Raw genomic sequence first — 27,474 nt, forward strand, 5'->3', positions numbered from 1 at the left:
GTCAGTCTTTGCCAGGGAGCCAAGTCTCTCCACCTCCCCAGAAGTCTATCTAACCCATTTCTTCCACCTAGTAATGTTTTACCTGTTAACCATGAGCTGTGCCTCGCCGATGCCCATTATCAAGCTAATAATTGCCAAGAGTTAAGTTAAAGGTCTGCCCGTTCCAGTGACTGGCTTTGCCAAAATGCCCCTGCCCTCTGCAGGCTGAGCTTGTCAAGGAATGAGGACAGGGCTGATTTTGACACGGCAAGTTGAGCTGTAACTCTGACATCCTCCAATGCCCAGAAAACCAAGGCATGTGGGGTCCAAGGCACTCCTTGCATGAACTCTATTTTGATAAATAACTCACGTTAGCCACAAACAAACAAAATTCCAGAAGGCTCTGAGGCATGCTACTCCCCAGCCTCCTCCTGTCCTTTGGCTGTGGAGGAGGGAGGGTGCATACCTCCCCTCTGGAGGTATTTGTGCATTTGCCGCAAAGAGCACCTTTTGTCAGAGAGTGAAATGGCTTTTCTTTTCCTACAATTATGTTTTAGCTAATTTTCAGAATAATCGCGCTGCTTCAGTTGAAGAAGTTTTACATTGTAAATTTGCACTACAGCCAATTTTCTGAATAATTGTGTTGCTATGGTTGGGGAGATGATCAGACTTTGGAGGACTTCTGAACTTAATAAGAAGAGCCATGAAAAACTAAAAACAGCCAGGCTCCCGGTTCCCAGGTTCTGCTTCTGTCCATCTCAGGTGGACCCCTGTGTCTATATTCTTTGCTTCCTATATTATGTTTTTCCCCTGAAATGCAATGTTTGTTTGGTGTCTCCTCTTTAGAAGATGCACTCCTGGAAGGCAGAGACCAAGCCTTCCTCTCATTTTCTACCCCTTTCATTCTGTCCTTTCTTTTCACCTTTGTTTGGAAGGAGTTTAAAAATGCGCAGTGCAGGCTTCTCTGGTGGCGCAGTGGTTGAGAGTCCGCCTGCCGATGCAGGGGACACGGGTTCGTGCCCCGGTCCGGGAAGATCCCACATGCCGCGGAGCGGCTGGGCCCGTGAGCCATGGCCGCTGAGCCTGCGCGTCCGGAGCCTGTGCTCCGCAACCGGAGAGGCCACAACAGTGAGAGGCCCGCGTATCGCAAAAAAAAAAAAAAAAAAAAAAAAAAAAAAATGCACAGTGCTCTTTCTGCTTGTGCATCGTTCCTTGAAAAAGTGTGTTTCCACTGGACCATCAGCTAGGGCCGGCTTCATAGGTGGACATGCCCTATGGTCACACAGACCCCGTGCCCAGTCACCACGCCCCCTTCTCCCCCCGCCCCCCGCCAGTTTCTGGACTCTGCTGTCTTGAAATTCTTAATCATTTTGACTAAGACCCACCCGCCCTGCCGCTGTTTTCATTTTGCACGGGGCCCCACAGATTATGTCACCCGTTCTGAAGTCAGTCTTTTTGGTCTTACTGCCACGCTTTGCTGTTGTACCAGTCCCCCAGCTAAGAGAGTGGGACTGGCTGCTGGAAGCTGGGGACGGACCTTGCTCTGCTCCCTCGGATCCAAGGAAAGCCAGGAAGGGTTTTAGCATCAACCTCCCCAAGCTGACTGTCGTGTGATAAGGAAATGAGCAAACATGCGTCAAATGCCAGCACATAGTAGGCCCTCAATACATGGATGGGGAGCCAGGGAAGAGGCTGTTGCTGCCCCTTGGGGTAAATATAATGGTGGCTTGGGCCAGGGCTGTGGATTTGAGAGATGTTTAGGAGGTGAAGTTGGTGGGATTTGTGGTCGATTGGATGTGGCAGATATGGGAGCGACAAGTATCTCAGGATCCAACCTGTGTCCCTGGGGCGTGGTGAAGCATGGCTTTTCCTCTTGTTCTCATTTGTGTCATGTCGAAGGAGATGGATGGTGTCAGCTGAAGAGGAGGGACTCTGGAGCCAGGGAATTTGATTCAAATCCTGATTCTGACATTTAATAGCTGTGTCACCTTGGGCGCACAGCTCAACCTCTCTGTGTCATCTTCCCCATCTGGGAAATGGCAGGATCCTTGGAAGTTTAAGGATGGATAGATGGACATATGAATGGTCCTTAAGTTTAAGGACCACATGTTGGTGGTCTTTCCCCATTCTTGTCATCTAAATCTGTTTTTGCGAGTCCGAAGAGAGAGATAGACATGACAAGAACTGGGGCCCTTGCCCCAGAGCTTCCCCCCTGCCCTGCTCAGAAGGGCACACGGTGACACCCTCTCAGGAGATGTATACGGGCCACGTCACGGGCTCTGTCAGGTGCTGTTTCAACGTCACACAACGTGAGGAAGCCATAAATTCTTCTGCTTTCCTCGTGATAGGATATGTAATTCCAAGGAGAACTCAGCAATCAGAAATCAGTCATTTGTTATGGAATTCTTTTTTTTAAGATTTAGTTGCAAAGCATTGGAATCGATGTGGATGCAGTTTTCACCTGCCAGCCAGTTCAGAATTGCTGAGTAGAGATTCCTCCCGGCCTGGAGTGCCGGGTTCCTGAACTGCTGCCCGCTCAACTTCATTCACCCGCGTGTTGTGGCCAAGCATTTATTCAGCACCGACCGTGCAAAGTGCAGGGGCGACCCTGACAGGAGAGCGATATGGAAAGGATGTGGGGCCTTTCTATGTCGTGTGGAGCAGGCACGAGTCAGTCCATCCAGCTGCGGTTGGGGAGACGATCCCTGTGCAGTGTTTGTTGGTGGCTCTTCACTACCGTGACCTATAGCTGTCCATCGCCTCACTTCTGCTGTGTTCCAGCAGCTCTGCTGGGAGCTTTATCCACACCGTCCTTGGGGGCAGATGCGCTACCTGCTTACTGCCTAGGAACACTGAGGCTCAGAAAAGTGAAAAGACCTGTCCAACCACTATTTTTTTTTTTTTTGTGGTATGCGGGCCTCTCACTGTTGTGGCCTCTCCTGTGCGTTGCAGAGCACAGGCTCCGGACGCGCAGGCTCAGCGGCCGTGGCTCACGGACCCAGCCGCTCCGCGGCATGTGGGATCTTCTCGGACCGGGGCACGAACCCATGTCCCCTGCCTCGGCAGGCGGACTCTCAACCACTGCACCACCAGGGAAGCCCCAACCACTACTTTTCATTTAAGGGTCTAATCAAAAGCCTTGCATGCCTATTGCCACGTGTAAGTGCTTATACACCTGGCAATGCTAAAAATATATGGTTCCTTATTCCACCAAAAAGTGGCTCACAAGTTTTAGGAAACCTTTTGGTGTTGTCAAGTTATTTAAATCCTTACTTCTTCCAAAGCTGACCGCTTGGAATTAAATGAAGAATGTGCTATTTAACTTTGGTCCGTTCGCCCACCCACCCATCTGTACATCTACCCCTCCCACACCCATCCCTACACCCATCTATCCATCCATCCACCTGCCCATTCATCTGTCCATCTGTCCATCCATTCATATGTCTATCTATCCATCCATTCATCCATCCATCCATCCATCCATCCATCCTTCCATCCATCCATCCATCCAACCTTCCATCCATCCATCCATCCCTCTAGCAAGTGAGCACTAAATGTGCTTATTATGGGCCCGTCCCGAGGCCACTGTTGCAGATGGGATGTGGCATTTTGGAAACTCTTGGGGGTTTGTCCTTCATTTTACTGAAAGCCCCCATGCCATTTGTTTTTTTTTCCCTTCCCAGGAATGTGAGCCATCTTTCAATGGCAATATCACAGCGTTTGCACTGAAGGCAAAAGTCGTCTATCCCATCAATCAGAAGTTCCGGGTGAGAGTCCTGAGCTCCGTCTTAGAAATGCAATTAACCAGTAATGTGCTAGAGATTGGGGTAGGAGAAGGGGGATTAAATGTGCAATTTGGGGTCCTTTTTGAGGATTTTATGGCAAGTCATTTTAATAGAGATGATTTTGTGGCTGTGTAATGGAGCATAACTTTAGGGTTAGTCCATTTCATGACAGTGTTGTCAGGGACAGGGTATGCCCGTGGTATATATAGCAAGGTATCCACAGGGACACCAGGTGACAGCACAGTAGGGCAGCATCTGCCCTGACCTTTTAACACTAGTACAAATACTAACAAGTTACTGACATTAATCCTTACAGACCCTGGGACTAATGCCAGCAGCTGATGCTGAACATTTACTGCGGGGCTGGCACAGTGCTAAGCATTTGTCATACATTACACATTTCAGTATTCCTTGCAACATTCCTAGAAGGTAAATAATATTGTTCTCTCCACTTTATGCGTGAGGAAACTGAGGCCAGGAGAGGTTAATGATCTGCTCAAGGTCATACTGCAGGAAGTGGCAGGGCAAGAGTCGTACCCTCAGGTCTTACACCTGGAGCCAGGAGTTCACACCTGTGGCTGGGAGTTTTGCAGAGAGCAGCATATTCCTTGATGTTTCAAGGAGGCCTCGGCCTATGTGATGCTCCACGAAAAAAATAGTTCCCTGGTCAAGTAAGTGGAGGAAAGTGCTGCCTGCTGTCCTGGAGATAAAGAGGACAGACTCAAACCCAGCTCCTATCTCAGCCGTTTACCCTTGGCCGTTTCCTGACTTCTCAGGACCTCAGTTTCTTCATCAATAAAATTGGGGTAAAGGGCCCTCCTGCCTCACCCAGTTGTCTTGAGGATGAGATAGGGAATTAGGCATAGGGCTTAGAACAGTGTGTGATGTCTGCGCACTCAGTACGTGTTCCGTTTTTTAAATTATTATTTGCTTTTGAGGACAGCCAGAGCCTATCGAAGGCTCTGAGAATTCCTGTACCAAAGAAATGATTCTACCTTGTTCACGCAGACTTTCCCAAACTAATTTTTCTGTGGGACCCTCACCGTGAGCAGTAACTGGTTATAGTTCATGGGACTGCTCCCCGGAACACACATTGGGAACCACTTCCTTCACCATCTGGTGGGTGCGGGAAGGTGCAAAACTCCCAGACCTGGGGCATTCATTCGTCATCAGCACCCGTGCCAGGCAGGCTCTGTGGTGGGCACTGGTGATTATCCAGTGGTCAGGAGAGCACTGTCCTCACCCTGGAGGCCCTCCCAGCCTGGCGGACATTGCAGGATGGCGTGTGATAGCAGGCAGGACAGAAATGACCAGGGTCCTGTGGAACCTGGTGTGGGCCAGGCCCGGGGATCAGGGTAGGAAGATTCAGGGGTCTGTGACTGGAGGGACGGATGCTTCAGCCCAGCAGACAGTGAGTTAGGGGTGTTTCAGGCAGGGGGACAAGAGTCTGGAAAGGCTCAGAAGCATGAAATGATAGTGAGGGTTGGAACTGGCCACCAGCTCAGTGCTACCTGGGCATGCACCTCTGGGGGCAGCAGGAGACGAAGCTGGACATAGGGATGGCTGACATTTGCTGAGCTCTCTGGCTGTGCCAGGCACTAGGCTATGACCTCATGTGGTCATGGCAGTGCAAGGGGCTTGAGTTCCTCGTTAAGGGGCTTTGAGTCTATCTGAGGGCAGGTCAGTGGACAGAGCGGGCCTGGGGTCTGGGTCAGCAGCCAGAGAGGTGGGGCAGGGCAGGCGGGCTGCTGGGGAGGTCAGAGCTGGCGGCCGAGGGTGGGTACAGGTGGGCCATCGGGGAACAGACCCAGGCTAATAGCTGGAGGGGAGGAGCCTGGTGCAGAGGGGCTGGCCTTTGGGGACAAATGATGTGACAAGAGCTGTGACGAAGGCCCCTAGGGCCGTGGCCGTGCCCCTGGGGCAGAAGCTCCACGGTGTCCACTCATACCCTCCCTGCCTGTCCCGGCATGGCCTTTCTGGGAGCCACTGCGTGTGTCACTGACGGAATTACGGAAACGCTCATGATGGGTCATGTGGATTGAGAGCACACTTTCTCTCCTGCCCCCCAGCCTCTGGCCGACGGTTCCTCCAACCCATCTCTGCATGAAACCTTAAAGCAGGCAGTCTTGCCGAACCAGCCCGTGGAGGCATCGCCTTCCAGCAGCCTGGGGAGCCTGAGCCAGGCTGAGAAGGACGACTGCAGCTCCTCGTCCAGCGTCCACTCGGCCGCCAGTGACGACAGGTTCCTCAGTCGCACCTTCCTGGGGGCGAGCAGCTTCCCCGAGGCACTGACCTGCGAGAGGTGAGGAGGGGGTGGGATGGAGGATGCAGACTGATAGGCTGTATCATGCTCAGTGGAGGAAGTGGAGGCCCAGAGAGGTTAAGGACTCAGCCATGGACACACAGCGACCCAGTGTCAGAGCTGGAGCTGAATGTGTGCTGTTGGCCAGCATGGGGGTCAGGGAGCCAGGCCTGAGCCCTGGGGAGAGACAGAGGGGACCTCCTTTAATCACTGGCCTGCCCCGTGCACTGCATAGCAGCAGCTAGCACTGGTTAAATGTCTTCTGTGTACAAAATATTAAGCACTTTGCAGGGATTAATTCTCTTTTGAGCACGAGGAGAAGGTCTGTCTTATTCACAGCTGTGCATGACCACCCAGTGGGAGCCTGGGACAGGCACAGTGATGAGCAAGTATTAATCAGTCAATGAATTAATTCCTCTTAACAGCCCTATGTTGTTAAGGTTGTATAGTAGATGCTAATATTGCCCTCATTTTCAAAGAATAAAATGAGACACAGAGAGGCAGAGTGACTTGCCCAAGGTCACGCAGCAGGTGAGTGTTGGAGCCTGGTGTGACCCCACCACCTTATCTTGCAGCCCATGCTCTAAATCGCCAAACTGCCCAGCCCAGAGTAAGGCTTAGCACCCAGTAGGTGCTCAAAAAGCTAGTCAGCAGGTTTGCACGTCGGTCCTCAGGCCTCTCTCAGATCTGAATTTCCGTGAGTCCAAGGAGCCCTGGGTGATTTGAACCAGGCATGGCCTGGCTCAGGGCTGTGCAAAGAGTGGGCTCAGAACCCTGAGCTTGGTGTTGACTCTGAAGGTGGACCCGGGAAGGAGGGACTTCGTTTAATTGCAGCCTTCTTGGCTCCCCTGCCTGGCTGGGAAGGGGTGTTTCTTCCCATTTGGACGAAGAGGACTTGAACAGTTCAGGTGGGAGTGTAGTCATTTAAAATGCATTTGCCTATGTCGGAGAAAAGGTCAAAGGCCTTTATCTTCACACTGTCAGTTATCTGCCCCCGTGACCACGTGACCACGACTTGATTTCTCTGACCCTTGGTTTCCTGAGTCAGTTTCCTCATCTGTAAATGGCTGTGAGAATGTGTACATGATGGCAGAAAGGAAGGATGACACGTGACACTAGACATGAAAATGCCGGGGGGGGGGCCTGGGGGGGCGTGCTCTTTTTCATCTCTCACCTTCCGTCTCTTCCTGTGTCCTGTCTTTGATGTCTCGGGCAGCCGTTTCCTTCTAGTCACAGGTGGCTTTCAGAGGCTACTTGGATTGCTCCTTGTGCGCCTGGGGTGGCTGTGAGCAATCTCTGCGTGCCGCAGAATTTAAAGTCTGGAGTCAGGATGCACCGTGGCTTATCCTGCAGGGATGTACTGATAACTCGGTAACCTTACCCCCCACATCAAATACTCTGAAAGTCTCTTCTGTTTCTCTTTGGACTTTGCAGCGTGGACCTCGACTTGTGTATCTACAACCTTCACTTGAAAGACCTGCTGCATCTGGACACGGCGCTGAGGCAGGAGAAGCACATGGTAGGTAGAGGACTCAGGACCCAGGAAACATGCTCTCCGTGTGCATGGAGTCCCGGAGACCCTTGGGAAACGGGTGTCGGTGACAGCGGAGCCACCACAGGGGAAGGCAGAGCAGGGTTAGGCGTCCGACCACAAAATGGAAAAGCAATTTGTGCCTGCAGACGGGAAGCAGGATTTACCTTACCCAGTGCCACTGGGGTTAAAAGCAGAAAGCTGGGTACCTACTCTCTGCGCACACCTCCTGATGGAGACCAAAGAGCACAGGATTTTTAGCAGAATGATAATAGTGATCATAAGATTTATGAGTGCTCACTATGTACTAGGTCCTGGGGGTGTTACACAGGTGGTTATTTTAAAGCTCACACAACCTGGCGAGGTGGGTGCCATCCTTATGTCCACTTTACAGATGGGGAAACTGAGGCACAGAGTGGCGACTGGCCCTAAGTCATAAAGTTCTAAGTTGGGACTGAGATGGGAAGTTGAGTACCTTCTTATGGGTGTGCATTCTGCGAGCGAAGGAAGGAGAAATCAGAGCCACGGAGGAAACAAGATTGGTCTCTACCAGATGCACATGGATCCACACTGGATCCAGGTCACAGAAAATCAGAGGGATGAGTCCCACTGTAGCTGCAGAACCTCCGTGGGTTAGCCAGGCAGCAAGGCCACTGGGGTTTAAAAAAGAAAAAGAATTATTCCGGGCTTCCCTGGTGGCGCAGTGGTTAAGAATCCGCCTGCCAACGCAGGAGACACGGGTTCGATCCCTGTACCAGGAAGATCCCACATGCTGCGGAACAACTAAGCCCGTGCACCACAACTACTGAGCCTGCTCTCTAGAGCCCGTGAGCCACAACTACTGAGCCTGCGTGCCACAACTACTGAAGTCTGTGCACCTAGAGCCCACGCTCTGCAACGAGGGAAGCCATCGCAGTGAGAAACCTGCACACCGCAACGAAGAGTAGCCCCCGCTCGCCGCAACTAGAGAAAGCCCGCGCGCAGCAACGAAGAGCCAACACAGCCAAAGATAAATAATGAAAATGAAAGAAATTTAAAAAAAGAATTATTTCTCCATGAGACACATCCTCTGAATGACTGAATGAGGGAGGAGACCTACAGAGAGAAGGGAGGAGAGAGAAGGCCTGTTGGGAAGAGAAAGGGAGGGGTAGATGGAGAGAGTGACAGACAGACAAAGATATGCCCGCAGGTGCTTCATTGTAAACAGGAGAAATAAAAGAATATTAAGGTGAGGATGCAACAGAAAGAAATTTTGCTCTGTGTGAGCAGAACGGGCCTCGTAAACAGGTGCCAGTATTTGAAACCATAAATCATCCTAGGATTCCAGAAATCGAGCCTGTTCCTACAGCCCCACAGACCCCTGTGCAGAGGCTCATGGACATGAGGCACGAGCCCACCTGCAGCTGCAGGCTGCTTTCACTTAGCCACACCTGGTTCTGCTTGGGGGCAGGTGGCCCTGGCGATTTTCTCAAAGGCTGTGCTCCCTGGAGGGTGATTGTTTCTGTGCTCAGAGCCCCATCCAGCTGGTGAGTGACGTGGTCCTGGCCCCTCGCCCCTGGAGCAGCCAGCAAATGCCCACAGGGAAGCAGCCTACTGTCATGAAGAGAGCATTCACTGTCACTCATCTGTGGGCAGCCTCCCCGCCCTTCTGGACACAATACTGGGGACAGCCCCTGCCTTTATGGAGCCCACTGTCCAGGAGAGAGATGGCAGTCAATGGACTGCACAAAATGCACAGAGGCAAAAAGTATGACAAAGCGAATGATGGAGTACCATGAGGGCATGTAAGAGAGGACCTGAGGGCGTGTAGGCTTCAGGGAGGTGGTCAGGCTTCCCTGGAGGGAGATACTTAAGCTGGAACCTGGGAAAGTTCCAGGAGCACCAGATTAGGAATTAGAAACTTGGGTTCTAATCCACCCTTTGACACTTAAGAGCTGTGTGACTTTTTGTAAGTCACTTCCCCTCTCTGGGCCACTTTAGGAAAGGTGTGAAAATAATATACTTCCAGCTTTTACTCCATGGAATTACTAGAAGTGAAGTCCCACTTTGAAAGTTCTCTGTAGGCAAAGTTCTGGGCTCTGTTGGGCTGTGTGATCTGCGTCATCACAGCATCATTTATGAAACACTGAAACTCTGCTAGGCTAAACACTTTAAATGTCTGATCTCATTGAAACCTCAGTGCTGTTCCACTCATGAGGAACCTGAGTCTCAGAGAGGTCTAGTCAGTTGCCCACGATCACACAGCTGGTAAACTGCAGAGTCAGAACCCAAATGAGGTTTGTCTGAGTCCAAGGTCTGTGTATCCTCAGAGCCCAGAACAGTGCCCTACACATAGTAGGTGCTCAATGGAAATGTGTCTGGTTGACACCGTCGCCACCCTGGGAGAGCTGCTTTCTAAGCATGGCCTTCCATTCACTGCAGGGCATGTCTTCATTGTGTGTAAGACCTAGAGAAACATGGGGAACAGGAGGGAACCATGTTACACAAAGACTTCAAATTTCATCTCTCTGGTAGAGATCCACTGTCACAGGTCAGGATTCAGAAGTGACTCAGACCAGATGTGACCACCATGCAGCCAAGAAGCTTAGAGCTCTCTGGTGGCCCTTGAGGAGGCAGACACTGGTGCTGGGCTTGTCTAGGAAGTGGTAACCTTTAAAAGCAGAATGGCAGAAAAGAAAATAGATCAGGAGATGTGGGAGCGGGGTGGCTAATATCAGAGGAGCACTAGGACTAGCGGATTTCTCCTGGTGCTGGAAAATTCTCTATCTTGATTGTGGCAATACATGGGGAAAAATTGCATAGATCCACACGCACACATATACGCACAAATGAGTGCATGTAAAAATGGGTGAAAACTGAGTAAGGTCTGTAGTTAACTGTATTGGACCTATGTCCATTTTCAGGTTTGATATTGTACCACAGTGATGTAAGATGTCACCCCTGGGGACAAAGCACACAGAACTCTGTACTGTTTTTCATCTTCCTCTAAGTCCATAATTATTCCAAATTAAAAAGTGTTTACAATTCAAAGGAATGGGACAAGACCTGTAAACGTTACTGATTCAGTTTGGGGTCAAAAAGAAAATAGGTTTGAGATTAACATCTTGAGAAAAGAATGTTACTGTACATAGCCTCAGACTTCAGTGATTGGAAAGTCAAGACAATTTTTGTCTTTTTAGAGCTTATTAGCATTGGCAAGCATAATGAAGGTTGGTGAAGAGTTCTGGGTCTGTCCCTCATGGATGTCCCTTGTGACATGAGGCCAGTTGTCCAGATTTCTCAACTGAGAGTTCCTCATCTGTAAAATGGGGAATATTGTACCAACCTCCCACTGTGATGATCATTTGAGGTAATAGATATATTAGCCTGGCACAGAAGAGTGTTTAACAAACCTTAAAACAAGGATCATAAACTATGGCCCTTGGGCCAATCTGGCCATACTATTCTTTTACACATCACCTATGGCTGCCTTCATGCTGTAACAGCAGAGTTCAGTAGTTGCAAAGAGATAGTATGGCCTGCAAACCCCAAAATATTTACTTTGTGGACATTTGGAGAAAAGCATTTGCTCACCCGTGCATTTAAAAGTGTCTTACCATGGGGGCAGTCCAAGATGACTGTGTAGGAAGATCCTGTTCTCACCTCCTCCCATGGACACACTGAATCTATAGCTACGTATGAAATAGATCCCTCTGAAAAAGACCTAAAAACTGGTGAACAGCTCCTTCATGACTAACACTCTTGGCATACCCTCAACAAGTGGGACCCATCAAGAATAAATTAGGCTGCTGCGGAGCAACTAAGCCCGTGAGCCACAACTACTGAAGCCCACACGCCTAGAGCCCATGCTCCACAACAAGAGAAGCCACCGCAATGAGAAGCCCACTCACCGCAACGAAGAGTAGCCCCTGCTCACTGCAACCAGAGAAAGCCCGCGTGCAGCAATGAAGACCCAACACAGCCAAAAATAAATTAATTAATTTTAAAAAAAAAAGAATGAAAAAGAATATATTAGGCTGCTTAGATAATCACAAAGGTTTGAGAGACAACCATGAGCTAGGGCAAGGTTGAAAGATAAAGTTCATCTTTTACAAGTCCACTTCTTCAAGACTGGGAGAGGTAGCTGTTTTGCCTAATACATAGAAACCAACACAGTCAATCAAGATGAGGAAACAGAGCAATATGTTCAAACAAAAGAACAAGATAAAACGTCAGGAAAAAAGCCTTAATGAAAAGGAGGTAAGTAATTTACCTGATTAAAGAGTTCAAATAATGGTCATAGAATGCTCATCAAACTCGGGAGAAGAATGGATGAACAGAGTGAGAACTTCAAAAAAGAGATAGAAAATATAAGTACCGAACAGAAGTCACAGAGCCAAAGTATACAATAACTGAACTGAAAAATACACTAGGGGGTTTAACAGTAGACTAGGTGAAGCAGAAGAAAAAATCAGTGGTCTAGAAGACAGGGCACCCAAGCAGAACAGCAAAAGGAAAACAGAATTTTAAAAAGTGAGGATAGCTTAAGGGACCTATGGGACAATATCACATGAAATAATGTTCGCAATACCAGGGGTCCCAGAAGGAGAAGAGAGAGAGGGGCAGGAAACATATTTAAAGAAATAATGGCTGAAACTTTCCTAACCAGGGGAAGGAAACAGACATCCAGATCCAGAAAGCCCAGAGAGTTCCAAAAAAGATGAACCCAAAAAGATCCACACCAAGATACATTAAGGTTTAAAAGTCAAAAGTTAAAGAGAGAATCTTAGGGCAACAAGATTAAAAAACAACTTGTTAACTACAAGGGAACCCCCAAAAGACAATAAGCAGATTTTTCAGCAGAAACTTTGCAGGCCAGAAGGAGTGCCACGATATATTTAAAATGCTGAGAGGCGAAAACTTCCAATCAAGAATACTCTACCCAGCAAGGTTATTGTTTAGAATTGGAGAGATAAAGGGTTTTCCAGACAAGCCAAAGCTAAAGGAGATTATCACCACTAAAGCAACCTTACAAGAATTGTTAAAGGGACTTCTTTAACCTGAGAAGAAAGAGCATTAATTAGTAACAAGAAAGCATACAAAAGTAAAAATCTTACTAGTAAAGGTAATTATATAGTAAAGGTAGTTAATTAATCACTTATAAAGTTGGTATGAAGATTGAAAGACAAAAGTAGTAAAAATATAACTATAATAATCACAGAAACACAAAATAAAAAGATGTAAAATGTGACATCAAGAAGCATAATATGTGTGTGCCAGGAGCAGAGGGTGGGTGGGAAATGTAGAGTTTTAGATTGCACTCAAACTTAATTTGCTATCAACTTAAAATATACTGTTAAATATATAAATATTATATGAGCATCATGGTACCCACAAAACAAAAACCTATATTAGATACACAAAAGATAGTAAGAAAAGAATCTAAGCAAAACACTAAAGAAAGTCATCAAACCACAAGGGAAGAGAGCAAGAGTAAAAGAAAGGAACAGAAAGTAACAACAAAACAGCCAGAAAACAATTAACAAAATGGCAATAAGTACATACCTATCAATAATTACTTTAAATGTAAAAGTACTAAATTCTTTAATCAAAAGACATAGAGTGACTGAATGGATTAAAAAAACAAGACCCAGCTATATACTGCCTACAAGAGACTCATTAAAGGTATATGTACACAAGTACACACATGGACTGAAGGTGAAGACATGGAAAAAGATGTTCCATGCAAATGGAAAGCAAAAGAAAGCTGGTATAGCTATACTTACATGAGAAAAAAGTAGTCTTTAAAATAAAGATTGTAATAAAAGAAAAAGAGGGGGATTATATAATGATAAAGGGGTCAGTGCAACAAGAGGATATAACATTTGTAAATATTTATGCGTCCAATATAGGGGCAACTAAGCATCTAAAGCAAATATTAACAGATCTAAAGGGAGAAACTGACAACAATACAATTATAGCAGGGGGCTTTAATATCCCATTTACATCAACTCATTGATCATCCAGACAGAAATTCAGTGAGGAAACGTCAACCTTACAGTACGCATTAGACCACATAGTCTTAATATATATAAACAGAATATTTCATCCAAAAGCAGCAGAATTCACACTCTTCTCAAGTGCACATGGAACATTCTCCAGAATAGATGATATGTTAAGTCACAAAACAAGCCCCAATAAATTTAAGATCAAAATCACATCAAGCATCTTTTCCAACCACAATGGTATGAAACTAGACATCAATTACAGGCATACCTTGGAGATATTGTGGGTTCAGTTCCAGATGACTGCAATAAAGCAAATATCACAATAAAGTGAGTCACATGAATTTTTGGTTTCCCAGTGCATATGAAAGTTATGTTTATACTGTAGTCTATTAAGTGTGCAATGGCATTATGTCTATGAGAACAATGTACATACCTTAATTAAAAAATACTTTGTTGTTTAAAAATGCTAACCGTTATCTGAGCCTACAGCAAACTGTAATCCTTTTGCTGGTGAAGGGTTTGAAATATTGCAAGAATTACCAAAATGTTACACAGAAACACAAAGTGAGAAAATGCTGTTGGAAAAATGATGCCGATAGACTTGCTCAACACATGGTTGCTACAAACCTTCAATTTATAAAAAATGAAATATCTGCAAAGTGCAATAAAGCACAGTTCAATAAAATGAGGGATACCTGTACAGGAAGAAAACTGGAAAAATCACAAATATGTGAATATTAAACAATGTGCTACTGAACAGCCAATGGGTCAATGAATAAATCAAAGGAGAAATCACAAAATGCCTTGAGACAAATAAAAGTGGAAATATAATTTACCAAAATCTATGGGATGCAGCAAAAGCAGTTTCTAGAGGGAAGTTCATAGCCATACAGGCCTACCTCAAAAAAAACAAGAAAAATCTCAGAAAAACAATCCAATTTTACACCTAAGGAACTAGAAAAAGAAGAAAAAACCAAGCCCAAAGTTAGCAGAAGAAAGGAGAATAAAGATCAGAGCAGAAATAAATGAAATAGACTTTAAAAAAAAGCATAGAAAAGGTCAATGAAACAGTGGCTGGTTCTTTGAAAAGATAAACAGAACTGACAAACTTTTAACTAGCTTCACCAATAAAAGAAGCGAATGGGCTCAAATAAATAAAATCTGAAATGAAAGAGCAGTTACAACTGATACCACAGAAATACAAAGGATCATAAGAGACTACCATGAACAATTACGTGCCAACGATTGGACAACCAAGAAGAAATGGGTAAATTCCTAGAAACATGGACTCTTCCAAGATGGAATCACGAAAAGAGAAAATCTGAATAAACTGATTACTAGTAAGAGGATTGAATCAGTATGCAAAAACTTCCCGACAGACAAAAGTACAGGACCAGATGGCTTCACTGGTAAATTCTACCAACACTTAAAGAAGATTTAATACCTATCCTTCTCAAACTCTTACAAAAAATTGAAGAGTAGGGAATGCTTCCAAACTCATTTCACTAGGCCAGCATTTTCCTGATACCAAAACCAGACAAGGATGCCAGAAAAAAAAAGAAGAAAATTACAGGCGAATATCTCAGATAAACATAGATGCAAAAATCCTCAACAAAATATTAGCAAACCAAATTCAGCAACAGATTAAAATGATCATATACCATAATTAAGTGGGATTTATTCCAGGAATGCAAGAATGGTCAACATGCACAAATCAGTCAACATGATATACCACATTAACAAAATGAAGGATAGAAATCATACCATCTCAAAACAGAAAAAGCATTTAACAAAATTCAACATGCATTTGTGATAAAAACTCAACAAAGTAGGTATAGAGAGAATGTACCTCAACATAATAAAAGTCCTTATATGACAAACCTGCAACTAACATCATACTCAACAGTGAAAAGCTGAAAGCTTTTCCTCTAAGATCAAGAACAATACAAGGATGCCCACTCTCGCCACCTTTATGCAACATAATATTGGAATTACTATCCAGAGCAGTTAGGCAAGGAAAAGAAATAAAAGGCATCCAAAATGGAAAGGAAGAAGTAAAGCTGTCAGTGTTTCCAGAAGACATGATTTTATACATAGAAAAGACTGGACAAAACCTGTTAGAACTGATAAATTCAGTCAAGTTACAGGGTACAATGTACAAAAATCTGTTGTGTTTCTATACACTAAAAACAAACTATAAGAAAGAGAAATTGGGAAAACAATCCCATTTACAATTCAATCAAAAAGAATAAAAGACCTAGGAATAAATTTAGCTGAGGAGGTGAAAAACTTGTACACTGAAAACTTGACATTGATAGAAGAAATCAAAGAAGCCACAAATAAATGGAAAGATATTCCATGCTCATGGGTTGAAAGAATTAGTATTGTTAAAATGTCTGTCTTATCCAAAGTAATCTACAGATTCAATGCAATCCCTATCAAAATCTGAATGGCATGTTTCAAATAGAACAAACAATCCTAAAATTTGTATGAACCCACAAGACCCCAAATAGCCAAAGCAGTCTTGAGAAAGAACAAAGCTGGTTATGTCAATTATTCTTCAAAAAAAAAAAAAAGCGCCTTACTACACAAATATGTCTAACTGACCTTTGACAGAGGTGCAAATGGAGTTCAGTGGAGGAATGATAAGCTTTTCATTAAATCATGCAGTTGGACATCCATAAGCAAAACAAAAGGAACCTCAAGCTAAACCTCATACCTCATACAAAAACTAACTTAAAATGGATCATGTACTTAAATGTAGAATATAAAACTATGAATCTTTTAGAAAAAAAAAAACAAAGGGGAAAATCTTTGGGATCTAAGGAAAGAGTTCTTAGATTAACACCAAAAGTGTGACCCATAAAACGGAAAACAAATTGAAACTCATCAAAATAAAAAACTTCTGCTCTGCAAAAAATCGTGTTAAGAAAATGAAAAGACTGAGGCAATATTTTGCAAGCCACATTCTAAGAAAGGACTAGTACCTAGAATATATGAGGAACTCTCAAACCTCAATCCTAGAGTCTGTCATACAGAGTGAAGTTAAGTCAGAAAGAGAAAAACAAATACCATGTGCTAACACATATATATGGAATCTAAAAGAAAAAAAAAAAAACTGTCCTGAAGAACCTAGGGGCAGGAAAGGAATAAAGATGCAGACGTAGAGAATGGACTTGAGGACACGGGGAGGGGGAAGGGTAAACTGGGATGAAATGAGAGAGTGCTACGGACTTATATATACTACCAAATGTAAAATAGATAGCTAGAGGGAAGCAGCCGCGTAGCACAGGGAGATCAGCTGGGTGCTTTGTGACCACCTAGAGGGGTGGGATAGGGAGGGTGGGAGGGAGACTGAAGAGGGAGGAGATATGGGGAAATATGTATATGTGTAGCTGATTCGCTTTGTTATAAAGCGGAAACTAACACACCATTGTAAAGCAATTATACTCCAATAAAGATGTTAAAAAATAATAATAATAGAAAAAGAAAAAGAAATAAGTAAACAATCCGATTAGAAAATGGGCAAAAGACATGAACAGATTATTTCACCGAAAAGAATATACGGCTGGCAAGGAAACACACACAAAAGCACATGAAAAGATGTTCAACATCATTAAGCCATTAGGGAAATACAAATTAAAACCACATGAGATATGACTACACACCTATCAAAATGACAAAAATAAAAATAACAATGCCACCAAATGCTTGTGGGGTTGTGATGAAACTGGATCACTCATACATTGCTGGTGGGAATATAAAATGCCACTCTGGAAGACAGGTGATTTCTCATAAAACGAAATATACAATTACCAGGAGACCCAGCAGTTGCAGTCTTGGACATTCATCTCAGAAACACGTATGTTCAGTCAAAAACCTGTATGTGAATGTCCATAGCAGCTTTATTTGTAATAGCCCCAAACTGGAAATACTCAGATGTCCAGCAATAGGTGAATGATTAAACCAATTGTGGACACAGCACCCTTGGACTTGCCAGGGTGTCCCTGCCTATGGAGGACCCTTCTTGGGTTTAGAGGACATGTCCATCCATTGAGACAGGGGGGTGGAGTAGTTGACTTTACACATCCCATTTCTGTACAACCATCTCTCTGATTCTTTCCACAAAGAAGCAACCCCCCTTCGCCTCGTCTGTTTTCTTGACTCATGGAAATGGGGAACGTGGGGGCTTCCCACAGAGTGGGCTCCTCATAGATATGTGCAGAAGAAATGAAGCATTTTTCTTTAGCGGCTTCATGAAAATGCAGTCCATTACAGGCCATTGTCATGACTTTTAATCTGAGGTCTTTTCCTAGAGCAAAAAGTGTGTGGGCAGTTGGGGGAGAGAGAAAGGAGGTAGGAGAAAAAGGAGGGAAGAGAAATACCACTGTTGAAACCTTTCTCTTTGTTATGTTTCCCTTTTTGGCAATAGATGTTTATTCAGATTTTTAAAATGTGCCTCCTTGACCTTCTTCCTAAAAAGAAGACTGATGATGAATTATACCAGAAGATTCTCTCAAAACAAGAAAATGTAAGTCTTCAACCTATATTTCAAAATAACTTAAAAATAGTTCATTATGATATATAAAACACATTATAGTATTTTTTATGTATAAAAATAGTTTATTACAATATATACTTTTCAACAAATATGGTGTATAAAAGTATAGCTATAAACATAAAACTAACTGCATATTATTAAAATGTGGAAAAATATTAGAAGTAGAAAAAAAAAGAATGTTGGTCATACCCACTACTCAAAGAGAACCACTATTGATTCTATTTTCTGTACAAATGTGGGGTATTTTAAAATATATAATTTGCTTATTGGTTATAACTCTTCCTACTACTTTGCATTCTTCTCATTTCAGTCTTTTATACAAGCTTTATATTGTTTTATGTGCAGCAAAATGAGTCAGGGCTACCCTGGAGTCAGAGTGGTGGAGATTGATATCCTGGTCCTGTCTTTCACAAACACTCAGAATCCTAGGTTGTTCCTTTGTGCAGTGGGATTCTAATTCCCATCCTGTGGGATTACAGAAAGAAGAAAATTTGTATGAAGCACCTAGCAAAGTAACAACCAGACCCTGATTATATGATCGCTGCCATCATTCCCATTCCCACCAGCACCACCACAATCATCTTCATCATCATCATCAATATCATTGTCATTATTATTGTTTTATTACCAACACAGTCACCACCACCACTATCATTATCATCATCATCGCCATCGCCACCACCATGTTTATTATTTTCATCATTGTCGTAATCATTCTTATTATGACCATCACCACTGTTATCATTATCTTCATTATCATTCTCATCATCCTCATTACCACCATCACCATCCTCCTCATTACCACCACCACTACCAACATTTCATCATCGCCACCATCACTGTTGCCATCATTCTTACTCCTCCCATTACCACCATCATCCTCATCTGCATCGTTATTCTCATCTTCCTTACCGTGACCATCACCACCTCCACCATCATCCTCATCATCCTCACTTCTGCCATCACGACTTTCATCTTCATTGTCATATCGTTGTCATAATCCTCATTCCTTCCATCACCACCATTATCTTCATCATAGTCATCATTACCATCCTTATCACTGCAACCATGAGATTTGGGGGATTGGGAGGAGGGAGTGTTTCTTCCTCACTCTTCTGGATTCCAAGGGGGAGGATTCATCACTCCCTCCCAGGGAGAAGGCAGTACGTCTTCATTTCTGTTAACATCATTGTCATCGTCCTCAGTACCACCACTACTGTGATCCTCCTCATCAGGCGATGCACACAGTGCTTTACACACATTATTTAATCTTCACAACAGCCCTGTGAGTGACCATCATTCTTTTTGTTTATAGCTGAGGAAGTTGAGGCTCAACGAGTTTAAGTGACTCTCCAATGACAAAAAGCATGATAATGGTGGTGATACTTGTAATTGTCTAGTAATGAATGTCATATGGAAAGAATAAGAGCTTTGGTATCTGCAGGCCTGGGATCAAATCCCACCTCTACCACTTCCAGAGCATCTTAATTATGTCAGTGGCTACTGTTCAGTGGATGTAGCCTGGCCAGGGGCTTTAAATGCATACTTTCCTATAATATTGACAACAGCCTCAGAACTTGTAGATGAAGATGAGAAGTGCCCAGAAATAGCAGCTGCTTTGGAGAGAAGCAGCATAGTGCGTGCAGTTAGAAGAGTGGGGCTCTGGAGTCAGTGAGCCTGAGGGGCCTAGCCTAGCACACCACTTCCTACTGGGAGACTCTGGACGAAATATCTCAACGTCCCATAGATAAGATTCCTCATCTAGAAAAGAACCCTCATTTCTCTCTTGTAGAGACGCTGTGAGAATTAGAAGTCACATATGGCTTCTGCTTGGATAATCAATAATGGATTTGGACCCACACCAGTGTTGATTACGTGTCAGGGAACATAGGTCTAGAGAAAACAGAACAGCCCAGAAAACAGAACACAACAGAAAACAAACCCTCCACACTCCAGGTTGGGGTCTGAAGGACTCCATACATAGGGTTCCCCTTTTCCTTCTAAGTTCTGAGTTAATTAAGAGAAAGCGCTGGGGAGACAGAGAAATGTCAGCTTCATCACTGAAAGGGGCCAGCTTGGAAGACATAGCTTAGGTGCACAGCGATCATGGCTTGCTTCCTAACACTGAATCCCAGGATTAGCTAAATTGCTTACTGGCAAAGCTGGGCCACCTCAGGCCTCCCCACACAGAAGATGGACCTTTGCTGCCCAGCTCACTCTGGGCTGAGGCCGCACCAGAGCAGTGGCCTCCCCTGAATGGTCCATCCCAAAGAGGAAGAGGTTGGGCAAGCTAGGGGCTGTGCTCACTTCCTGCTTTGGAACCACCAGTCAAATACATACCACTTCCTCCCTGGGGTGTACTAAGTAATCCTTCCCCATGGAAACCAGAGGAGTGGGGAGGAGACATTCCATCCCACACCCCAGATGTCATGACATGTTCCCGGGCTTCACAAAGATAGGAAGATACTATTTCATTGTTTTTAAAATATGGCCTATTTTGGGGGGATGAGGGAAAAACTTTAGAAGAAAATACGTAATCCATTATTCCCGAGGCCCTTTGATGATTTTTATCATCAATCCTTCAGTAGGACAACACCCAAAGCATTTAATTATGGTTAAGAAATATTTTATGATAATGGGGCGAAAATAAAAGCATTTCTTCTCTAGAATTTAAGATACATTAGGTTTTTTCTGTATTTACCTTTTTCTTTTTTTCTCCAGGATTTGGAGGAATTAGAAAAGAGACTTCAGGTCAGACTGTCAAACACAGAGATGTTGGGTGCTGGTGACTCTGAATACATCACGCTGGCAGATGTAGAAAAGAAAGAGAGAGAATATTCTGAGCATCTAATAGCTAATGTATGTGGTGGATTTTCCTTCCCATATAAAAAGCGTGGTTTCTGGGACAGTTCGTTTGGCGAGATTAGAGAGATGGTACCTAGAAGCATGTTTAATACTAGAATTCCCTGTTGCGTTCTGCTCTGGAGCCAGGGATCCAGTTTCTGAAGTTAGTGATAGAGAAGGTATAATTAAGGGGCCAAGATTTACTGAGGGAGTCTTTTTTTCCTCTTAATGAATTCTCCTTGTTTAAATTTTACATCGATCTTTTTATCATTCAAAGCAAAGATCACTCTAACCCTATGTGTCCTTACCACCTGTGGCTTAGAGCAGATGCCAGCTGCTAACTTCTCAAACTCCAGGCATCACTCATAAAAGCATGTTTTAAATTCTAGAGAGGATGGCTTCCCTCAAACTCTCTTTTTTGCTTTGAGGTTCTACTACCTGCTGTTCACATATTACAAATTAAACAGATATTTTCTTGGCACGCAGGTGTTGTGTTGGACTCTGGGAATTCAAAATGAACTTAGACCTGGCCCCGCCAGGGAGATGCCCAGGCCTGTCTGGTGGGGGGGGGGGGGGGACTGACAGGTGAACGGATGAGGACTTTGTGGGTTACAAGTGCCATGATAGATAGAAGTATGGGAAGACTGAGGTACAGTGGGGAGAACGATTCATTTTACCCCAGGGTTGTGAAGGTCTTTGTAGAAGAAAGGGTCATCGAGAAGCTTTTGGAGGGAAGTGTGGATGGATGCTGTCCAGTGGGTGGACAGAGAAGGGAGCCAGGGCTAGGAAGCAGGCTGAGCAGGATAAAGCCAGAGGTCTTCCCTGAGGGTTTTCGTCTCATGCCAAGGAGATGGGAGTCACTGAAGCAGCAGAGGGTGGCTTGGCCGTGTTTTAGGACTGCCCGGGCTGCTGCGTGGAGGGTGGTTAGGGACTTCGGGGCTAATCCAGTAGGAATTTCAGGAAGGCAATTGCAGTGGGGATGGAGAGGTAGGAAAAAGCGGGAGAGCTGATAGGGTGGTGTCTAAGGAGGTGGTGGGAAGAGGAGGGTATAGAGGATCAGGTCTACAGAAATAAGGATCCCAGAAGGAGAACAAGTTGGGAGGGAAGATGGTGAGTGTGGCTTGACATCCTGAGTTGGAGATGCCTGGGGGTGGAGAGTCCCCACTAAGCTCAGGTAGGATCACACGGAGAGCGGGGATATTCTCGGGATGAGATGGCTAAGGGAGGGCACTCAGCCCGGATTCTGGTGGTGCATGGACTCCCCGAAGCCGTGGAATATCTTGTCCGTGTCTGCACATTTCAGGCAGAGGATTGACCATTCTCATAAGATTCTCTGAAGTACTGGTGTCCTTCACTAACAGAGATGCTTCTGGTCCAGGGGTGTGTGTGGAAGGGGTAAAGAAAGGAGCCTCATGCCAGATCTTGGATCTTGGCAGCACTGAAGGAGCCGGAGTCAAGGAGAATCAAGACAAGAAGCGGAGTATGGACCTTTAAGAAGCAGGAGAAAGTCAGGTCATGGATGCCAGGGGCATCACGAGTTTTTCAGAAGAGCGGAGTGGGCATCCTCGTTCTCTGCGATGGGAAGAGAAGAGGCGAAGCTGCTTGGATGTAGAGCTCTGGTTCCGGGTGTGCAGGAATTCACGGATGATAGTCCACATTCTCTGATAGCAGTTGGAAAGGAAGTCGTCTGATGGGGCGAGAGGGGGCGAGAGCAGGGTGTGAATGTGAGGGAGGAGGTGGCCAGGGAAGATAAAGGGTTTGCTGAGCTGCCACGAGGCCCTTGAGACAGGACAGCAAACTTACGAAGAGGTGCTGGTTCATGCAGGTGTGGGTTTTCTCCTGACCCTGCCCAGCAAGCAACGTCCGTCTCAGCATCTGAGAGGTGGAACCAAGATGGAGAAAATCACAGCTGTGGGACTTGAAGGGACCTGCATCAAATATGCCTCTGCTTCTTGTTGCCTCTGTGACCCTTGACGAGTGACCTAACCTCCTGAGCCTGTTCCCTGTACCTCCGATACATATTTTATCTAGAAATAAAATGCGTGAAGGACGGAGCCTGGCTTGTAACCTGCATGCCGGAAAGGAAAGTTGCTATGACTATGGGCATTGTTGTTCTTAGAGTCTGGAAGGCTGCAGTGACAAAAATGTAGCCCCCAACATTCTAAACCACTTGGCGATTCCCTACTCTGCTCCTGATAAGATGGTGGAGAAAGGAAAAAGATTTGAAGGCAAAATGTTTTTATGGTCGTCGTCATCTCTGTCATATTGTTCTTTTATACTTTTAGGACAATAATCAATAATTAAATGGCCATTCATGCTTTTATTTCCAGGATGCGTTTAATCCCCTTTAAAGATCTGGAAGCTTCCAGGAGCGCATTGTCGAATTTCATGCACCCGCCCCCCTCCCCACCCCACTGCCGGGCAGTCTTTCAGCTGTTTGAGAGATTCACGGTGCTTGCCTTTCTTATCAGCAGCCCGTTGATGTTTGCTGAAAAGCCACCTCCAAACTGACTGGCACCTACAAAGAGAATGGAGAATGTGATCGTTGCCAAGATAACTTTCTCCAACTTGTAGAATTGTTTCTAATCTCAGTTTGTGATAAGGGGTGAATAGTAATGCCCAAGCCTGAGCCGGACAGCTTTAAAGCTTTCTTAAATAAGTTTTCTCCCCCCACCTCTTGCATCTCATTCTCATTTCACAGATGGAAGCTTTCTGGAAACAGATGGAAAACATCCAGCACTTTCTGGTGGACCAATTTAAGTGTTCCAGCTCCAAAGCCCGACAGCTCATGATGACTCTGACAGAAAGAATGATTGCAGCTGAAGGGCTATTGCGTGATTCTCAGGATTTGCAGGCTCTGGTAACGCTGGAGGGGGCAGGGAGGGAACGTGATAATCAAACTAGAGACGTGGAATCCGGAAGCTTGGAGCACCGTAGGGGTCATTAAGTTCAAAACTGCAGATTGTAGAAAGGGATATAGAGGCCAGAGAAAAGCAGTGTGTCCATCCATCCCTCCATCTATCCATCAGTCATTTATCTGTCCGTCCATCCATCTAACCATTCCTTTAGTGGAGAGACTGGCCCGCCCCACGTCACTACAGCATAGGACACTGGTGGTTCTCAATCCTGACTGCACGTTGAAGTTATCTGAGGAGGTTTAAATAGTACTGATGCTTGGGTCCAAGATGGGTCCCCACCCCAAAGATTCTTAGTCCGGATTTTTTAAGGTTCCAGGTGACCACAGTGAGTAGTCATAGTTGATGCTCACTGGTGTGGACGGAGCTTTGGTTAGCTCTCCTGGACGGCCCCATGTACCACCTAGGGGGCTTAAAATAATGCCCATGTCACGGGCCTCTTGCACAGAGATCCAATCTGATTGGTCTGAAGTGGAGGACCTGGCATTGCTGTTTTTAAAACTCCCCAAACAATTCTGATGTATAGCTAGGAATGCAAACCGCTGGCACAGAGGAATCCACAAATCCAAATCCGACTTTGAATCTAAGCTCAGCCACTTGAAGCTGTGTGATCTCGAAGAGGTTACTTAACCCCTCTGAGCTTCAATGACTGTACTTAAAAAAGGTGGTCCCAGGAGTTGCTGCAGGCAGGGCCCGGGGAAATGCTTGGTCACTGTCGGGTTTTGTTGTGGAGGTTTCGGTCTAGCCCTGCTGTGTGCAAAGGCCAGGGCACCTACCCACCCATTTCCCCTTCCTCTGACCTTGAGAACTCATGAATTACATTTCAGACCTGTGCACCTGCCCAGGGCACTCCTGACTCAGAAACCTGCAGCAGCCGCCCTGCCCTCAGCTCAGAGACTCAGCTCCTCAGACGTGAGGAGAAGGCGCTGCTGAGTGGAGCGGTCCCTGCTGCTTCTGCACAAACTGCTCTGCTTCTCAAAGTGTGGTCCGCAGACCAGTAGCATCAGCGTCACCTGAGAGCTGGTTAGAAATGCAGAATCTCGTCCCCCCTCCCGAATCAGGATCTGCATTTTTAACAAATTCCCAGGTGCACACAGCTGTTTGAGAACTTTCTTTGCTTTTCCTTGTCACGTACACGTATAGTTTCCTTTCCCTCCTCCGCACTGCTGAAAGACACACAAATATTTCATTCCCGAAAAGCAGAGGAGCCAGCTAAGCGACTCACCTAGGACTCCCATGTTGCCTAATGATATCGCTCAGCCTGTGCCCCAGGCTTCCTGGTTTGCCGTCCAAGCCCTTTGAATTGGATTTTGATTTGATAAGGCTGCCGATGTGAACGCTTATCAAAGAGAAAGATCTTTTTCCTTTTATTCTTTTTTTCTTTGTATTTAATTATTATTCCATCAGCAGGATATTGATGCAGAAGAAAAACGTATCCTTAGCTGACTCTGGCCCGAGTGTTAGCCGGTCACTTCCGCATAGGAAGAAGGGAAATAATTTTCTCCAGGTTATCTGTAGGCCTTTCCTTCTGTCAGCATTTCACGAGCACCTGCCGTGTGCCACATCCTGTTACAGGAACAGTGTTGCAGACGGGAGCTAGAAACCTGAGCTCATCCCACAGTTGCCTTTTATTAGCTGTATGACGTTGAACAGGTTACTTAACCTCTGTGACTCAGTTTCATCATCTGTAAAATGGGAATCTGAATAGCATCAGCTCTGAGAGTGTTAGAAAGTGGACAACATGTAGGACCTTTAGAACAGAGCCTGGCCCAGGGGAAGTGCTCAGTATGTGATACGGATTAGACAATGGCAGGCCAAGTGTCAGCAAACAAAATAGACGTAAACAAGTCATTGTAATGATGTGTGGAAAGAGCTACAGTCTGTGTTTGTACAGAGAGGGACGGGTTGGCTCTGCCTGTGTGTCAGAGTATGTTGTTGATAAACTCCAGAAGAATTCAAATTCTCAGGCTGCAGACATCTGAGAACTCTGGCCTGGGCAGTCGGAATGTGTCGCATGGAGTTGCTGAATATCAGAACCGGAAGAGCCCTGGAAAGGGCCCCAGAGGTCATCAGAATCAGCTTCTAGGGATGCTCGAGAGAAAGAGGATGGTGGGAGGGATGTGGGGACCTGCTGGACATAATTATGACGACAGCTTGCATTCATGAGCACCTACTGTCTTCTGGTTGCTATTTTAAGTGCATTACCTATTTTAACTTATTTAATGCTCACATCCACTCTGTAAGTCAGGCGTGGGTGAGGACACTGTGCCCAAGGTCATGCAGGTCTGGAGCCAAGTTTGAGCCCGGGCACGTCTGAGGACTGGCTACAGCTCTCAGAGCCAGCAGTGGCCCCCTCGCCTCCCACACAAGTCCCTTTACTCCTCCCACCTTCCATCTGATGCCCCTCTGCTCATGTTCGCCTCTCGACTCTACTCCTGTCTTTCCTTGAATATAAATCCAGAGGCTGAGCTGTCACCAGCCGGGTGGCCTGACCGTGATGCCTTAGAGGTGGCTGCTCTGGGCACTGGGCGCTGTCCCCCACGCCCTGAGCCTCGCTGGATCCCTTGCCGTCCACACCTGCACTGAGTGCTTATCCTCTTGCGCCGTCTAGCGGTCATGGGCCCGCTGACGGCCGTCGGGCTCACATAGTTGGCGGAGAGGAAGGTTCAGAGCCGCTGTCCCTGGGCTATTTGGGTGGCGTTCCAGAATAAACCTCAGTGCTCTTGTCCATAACTGGGGGATCATTGTCCTTGCCCTGTTCGCATGTTGCTCAAACACAGACCAATGCAGTTCAGCAAACAGTGAGCCCGAGGGCTGGTTACCGGGTGTTGCAGGTATGGCCGCTGTCTCAAGGGCTCTCAGTCCAGCCTGGGACTGTCCCTATGCTTAGACAGAGGCACAGGAGCAGCAGAGACGGGAGGAGGGGGCCGTGGAGGTGGAGGGGGTCAGGGAAGGTGCCACACAGCGCGTAAGGACGAGCAGGACCTGGCCAGGCAGGGGAGAGAGAGGAGGCCGGGAGGGTGTTGCAGGTGGAGGCCCGTGTGTGCAAAGGCCGGGTGTGCTGGGCAGCCAGGAGCAAGGAGGTGTGTGGGACGAGGCTGGAGACTCAGCCAGGCTTGGTCCTGAAGGGCCTCGTGCACCATGCCCGGGAGTTTAGACTTGGTTTGAAGGCAGTGACTGCAGGGTTTGAGCCCCAGGATGGCAGAGCCACGTTTGCACCTCAGAAAGCCCCCCTGCCTGCCGTGTGGGGCGGGGCGGGGTGGAGCAGAGCGGGCAGGTGGGAGGCTGGCAGAGCAGGGACGGCCCTGGGCAGTAGCCCAGGGCGGAAGTGACCTGGGCCTGAGCTGGCTGTGGCTCTGGGCCAGCTGGAAGGAGACGGAGTGGAGGGGTGTGAAGGAGGCAAGGGTGCCGGCGTGATGGGGAAGAAGGGCGGAGGCGAGCTCAGGCCGCCGTGCCGGGGGTCCGGGGGGCCCACCCCTAGGTGGGAAAGGTGTCCTTCGGAGGCGCAGGGCGTGCAGCTTTAACGTGGTGCACGTGCTGTCCTTCTACAAGGTTCCTGGAGCGGCTGCT

The 27,474-nt window shown here is 46.1% G+C and overlaps 1 protein-coding gene across 5 annotated transcripts in view; it reads left to right on the forward strand.

The window, feature by feature from the left end:
* Positions 1 to 27,474, forward strand: part of EVC (EvC ciliary complex subunit 1) — an 83,968-nt gene that overhangs the window by 9,283 nt on the left and 47,211 nt on the right. For 4 of the 5 annotated variants that reach the window (XM_027103389.1, XM_027103390.1, XM_027103393.1 and 1 more), the window contains exons 3-8: positions 3,663 to 3,746; positions 5,834 to 6,066; positions 7,501 to 7,585; positions 18,017 to 18,115; positions 20,867 to 21,004; positions 23,691 to 23,849. In XM_027103389.1, coding sequence (XP_026959190.1) covers positions 3,663 to 3,746; positions 5,834 to 6,066; positions 7,501 to 7,585; positions 18,017 to 18,115; positions 20,867 to 21,004; positions 23,691 to 23,849 — 798 coding nt within the window. The remainder of the gene's footprint in view (positions 1 to 3,662; positions 3,747 to 5,833; positions 6,067 to 7,500; positions 7,586 to 18,016; positions 18,116 to 20,866; positions 21,005 to 23,690; positions 23,850 to 27,474) is intronic. The other variant, XM_027103391.1, reaches the window with a different exon arrangement.

The sequence above is a fragment of the Aethalodelphis obliquidens genome, unplaced genomic scaffold (assembly GCF_003676395.1).
Source record: "Aethalodelphis obliquidens isolate GAN/ISIS:26980383/991018 unplaced genomic scaffold, ASM367639v1 scaffold6, whole genome shotgun sequence".
Taxonomy (NCBI): domain Eukaryota; kingdom Metazoa; phylum Chordata; class Mammalia; order Artiodactyla; family Delphinidae; genus Aethalodelphis; species Aethalodelphis obliquidens.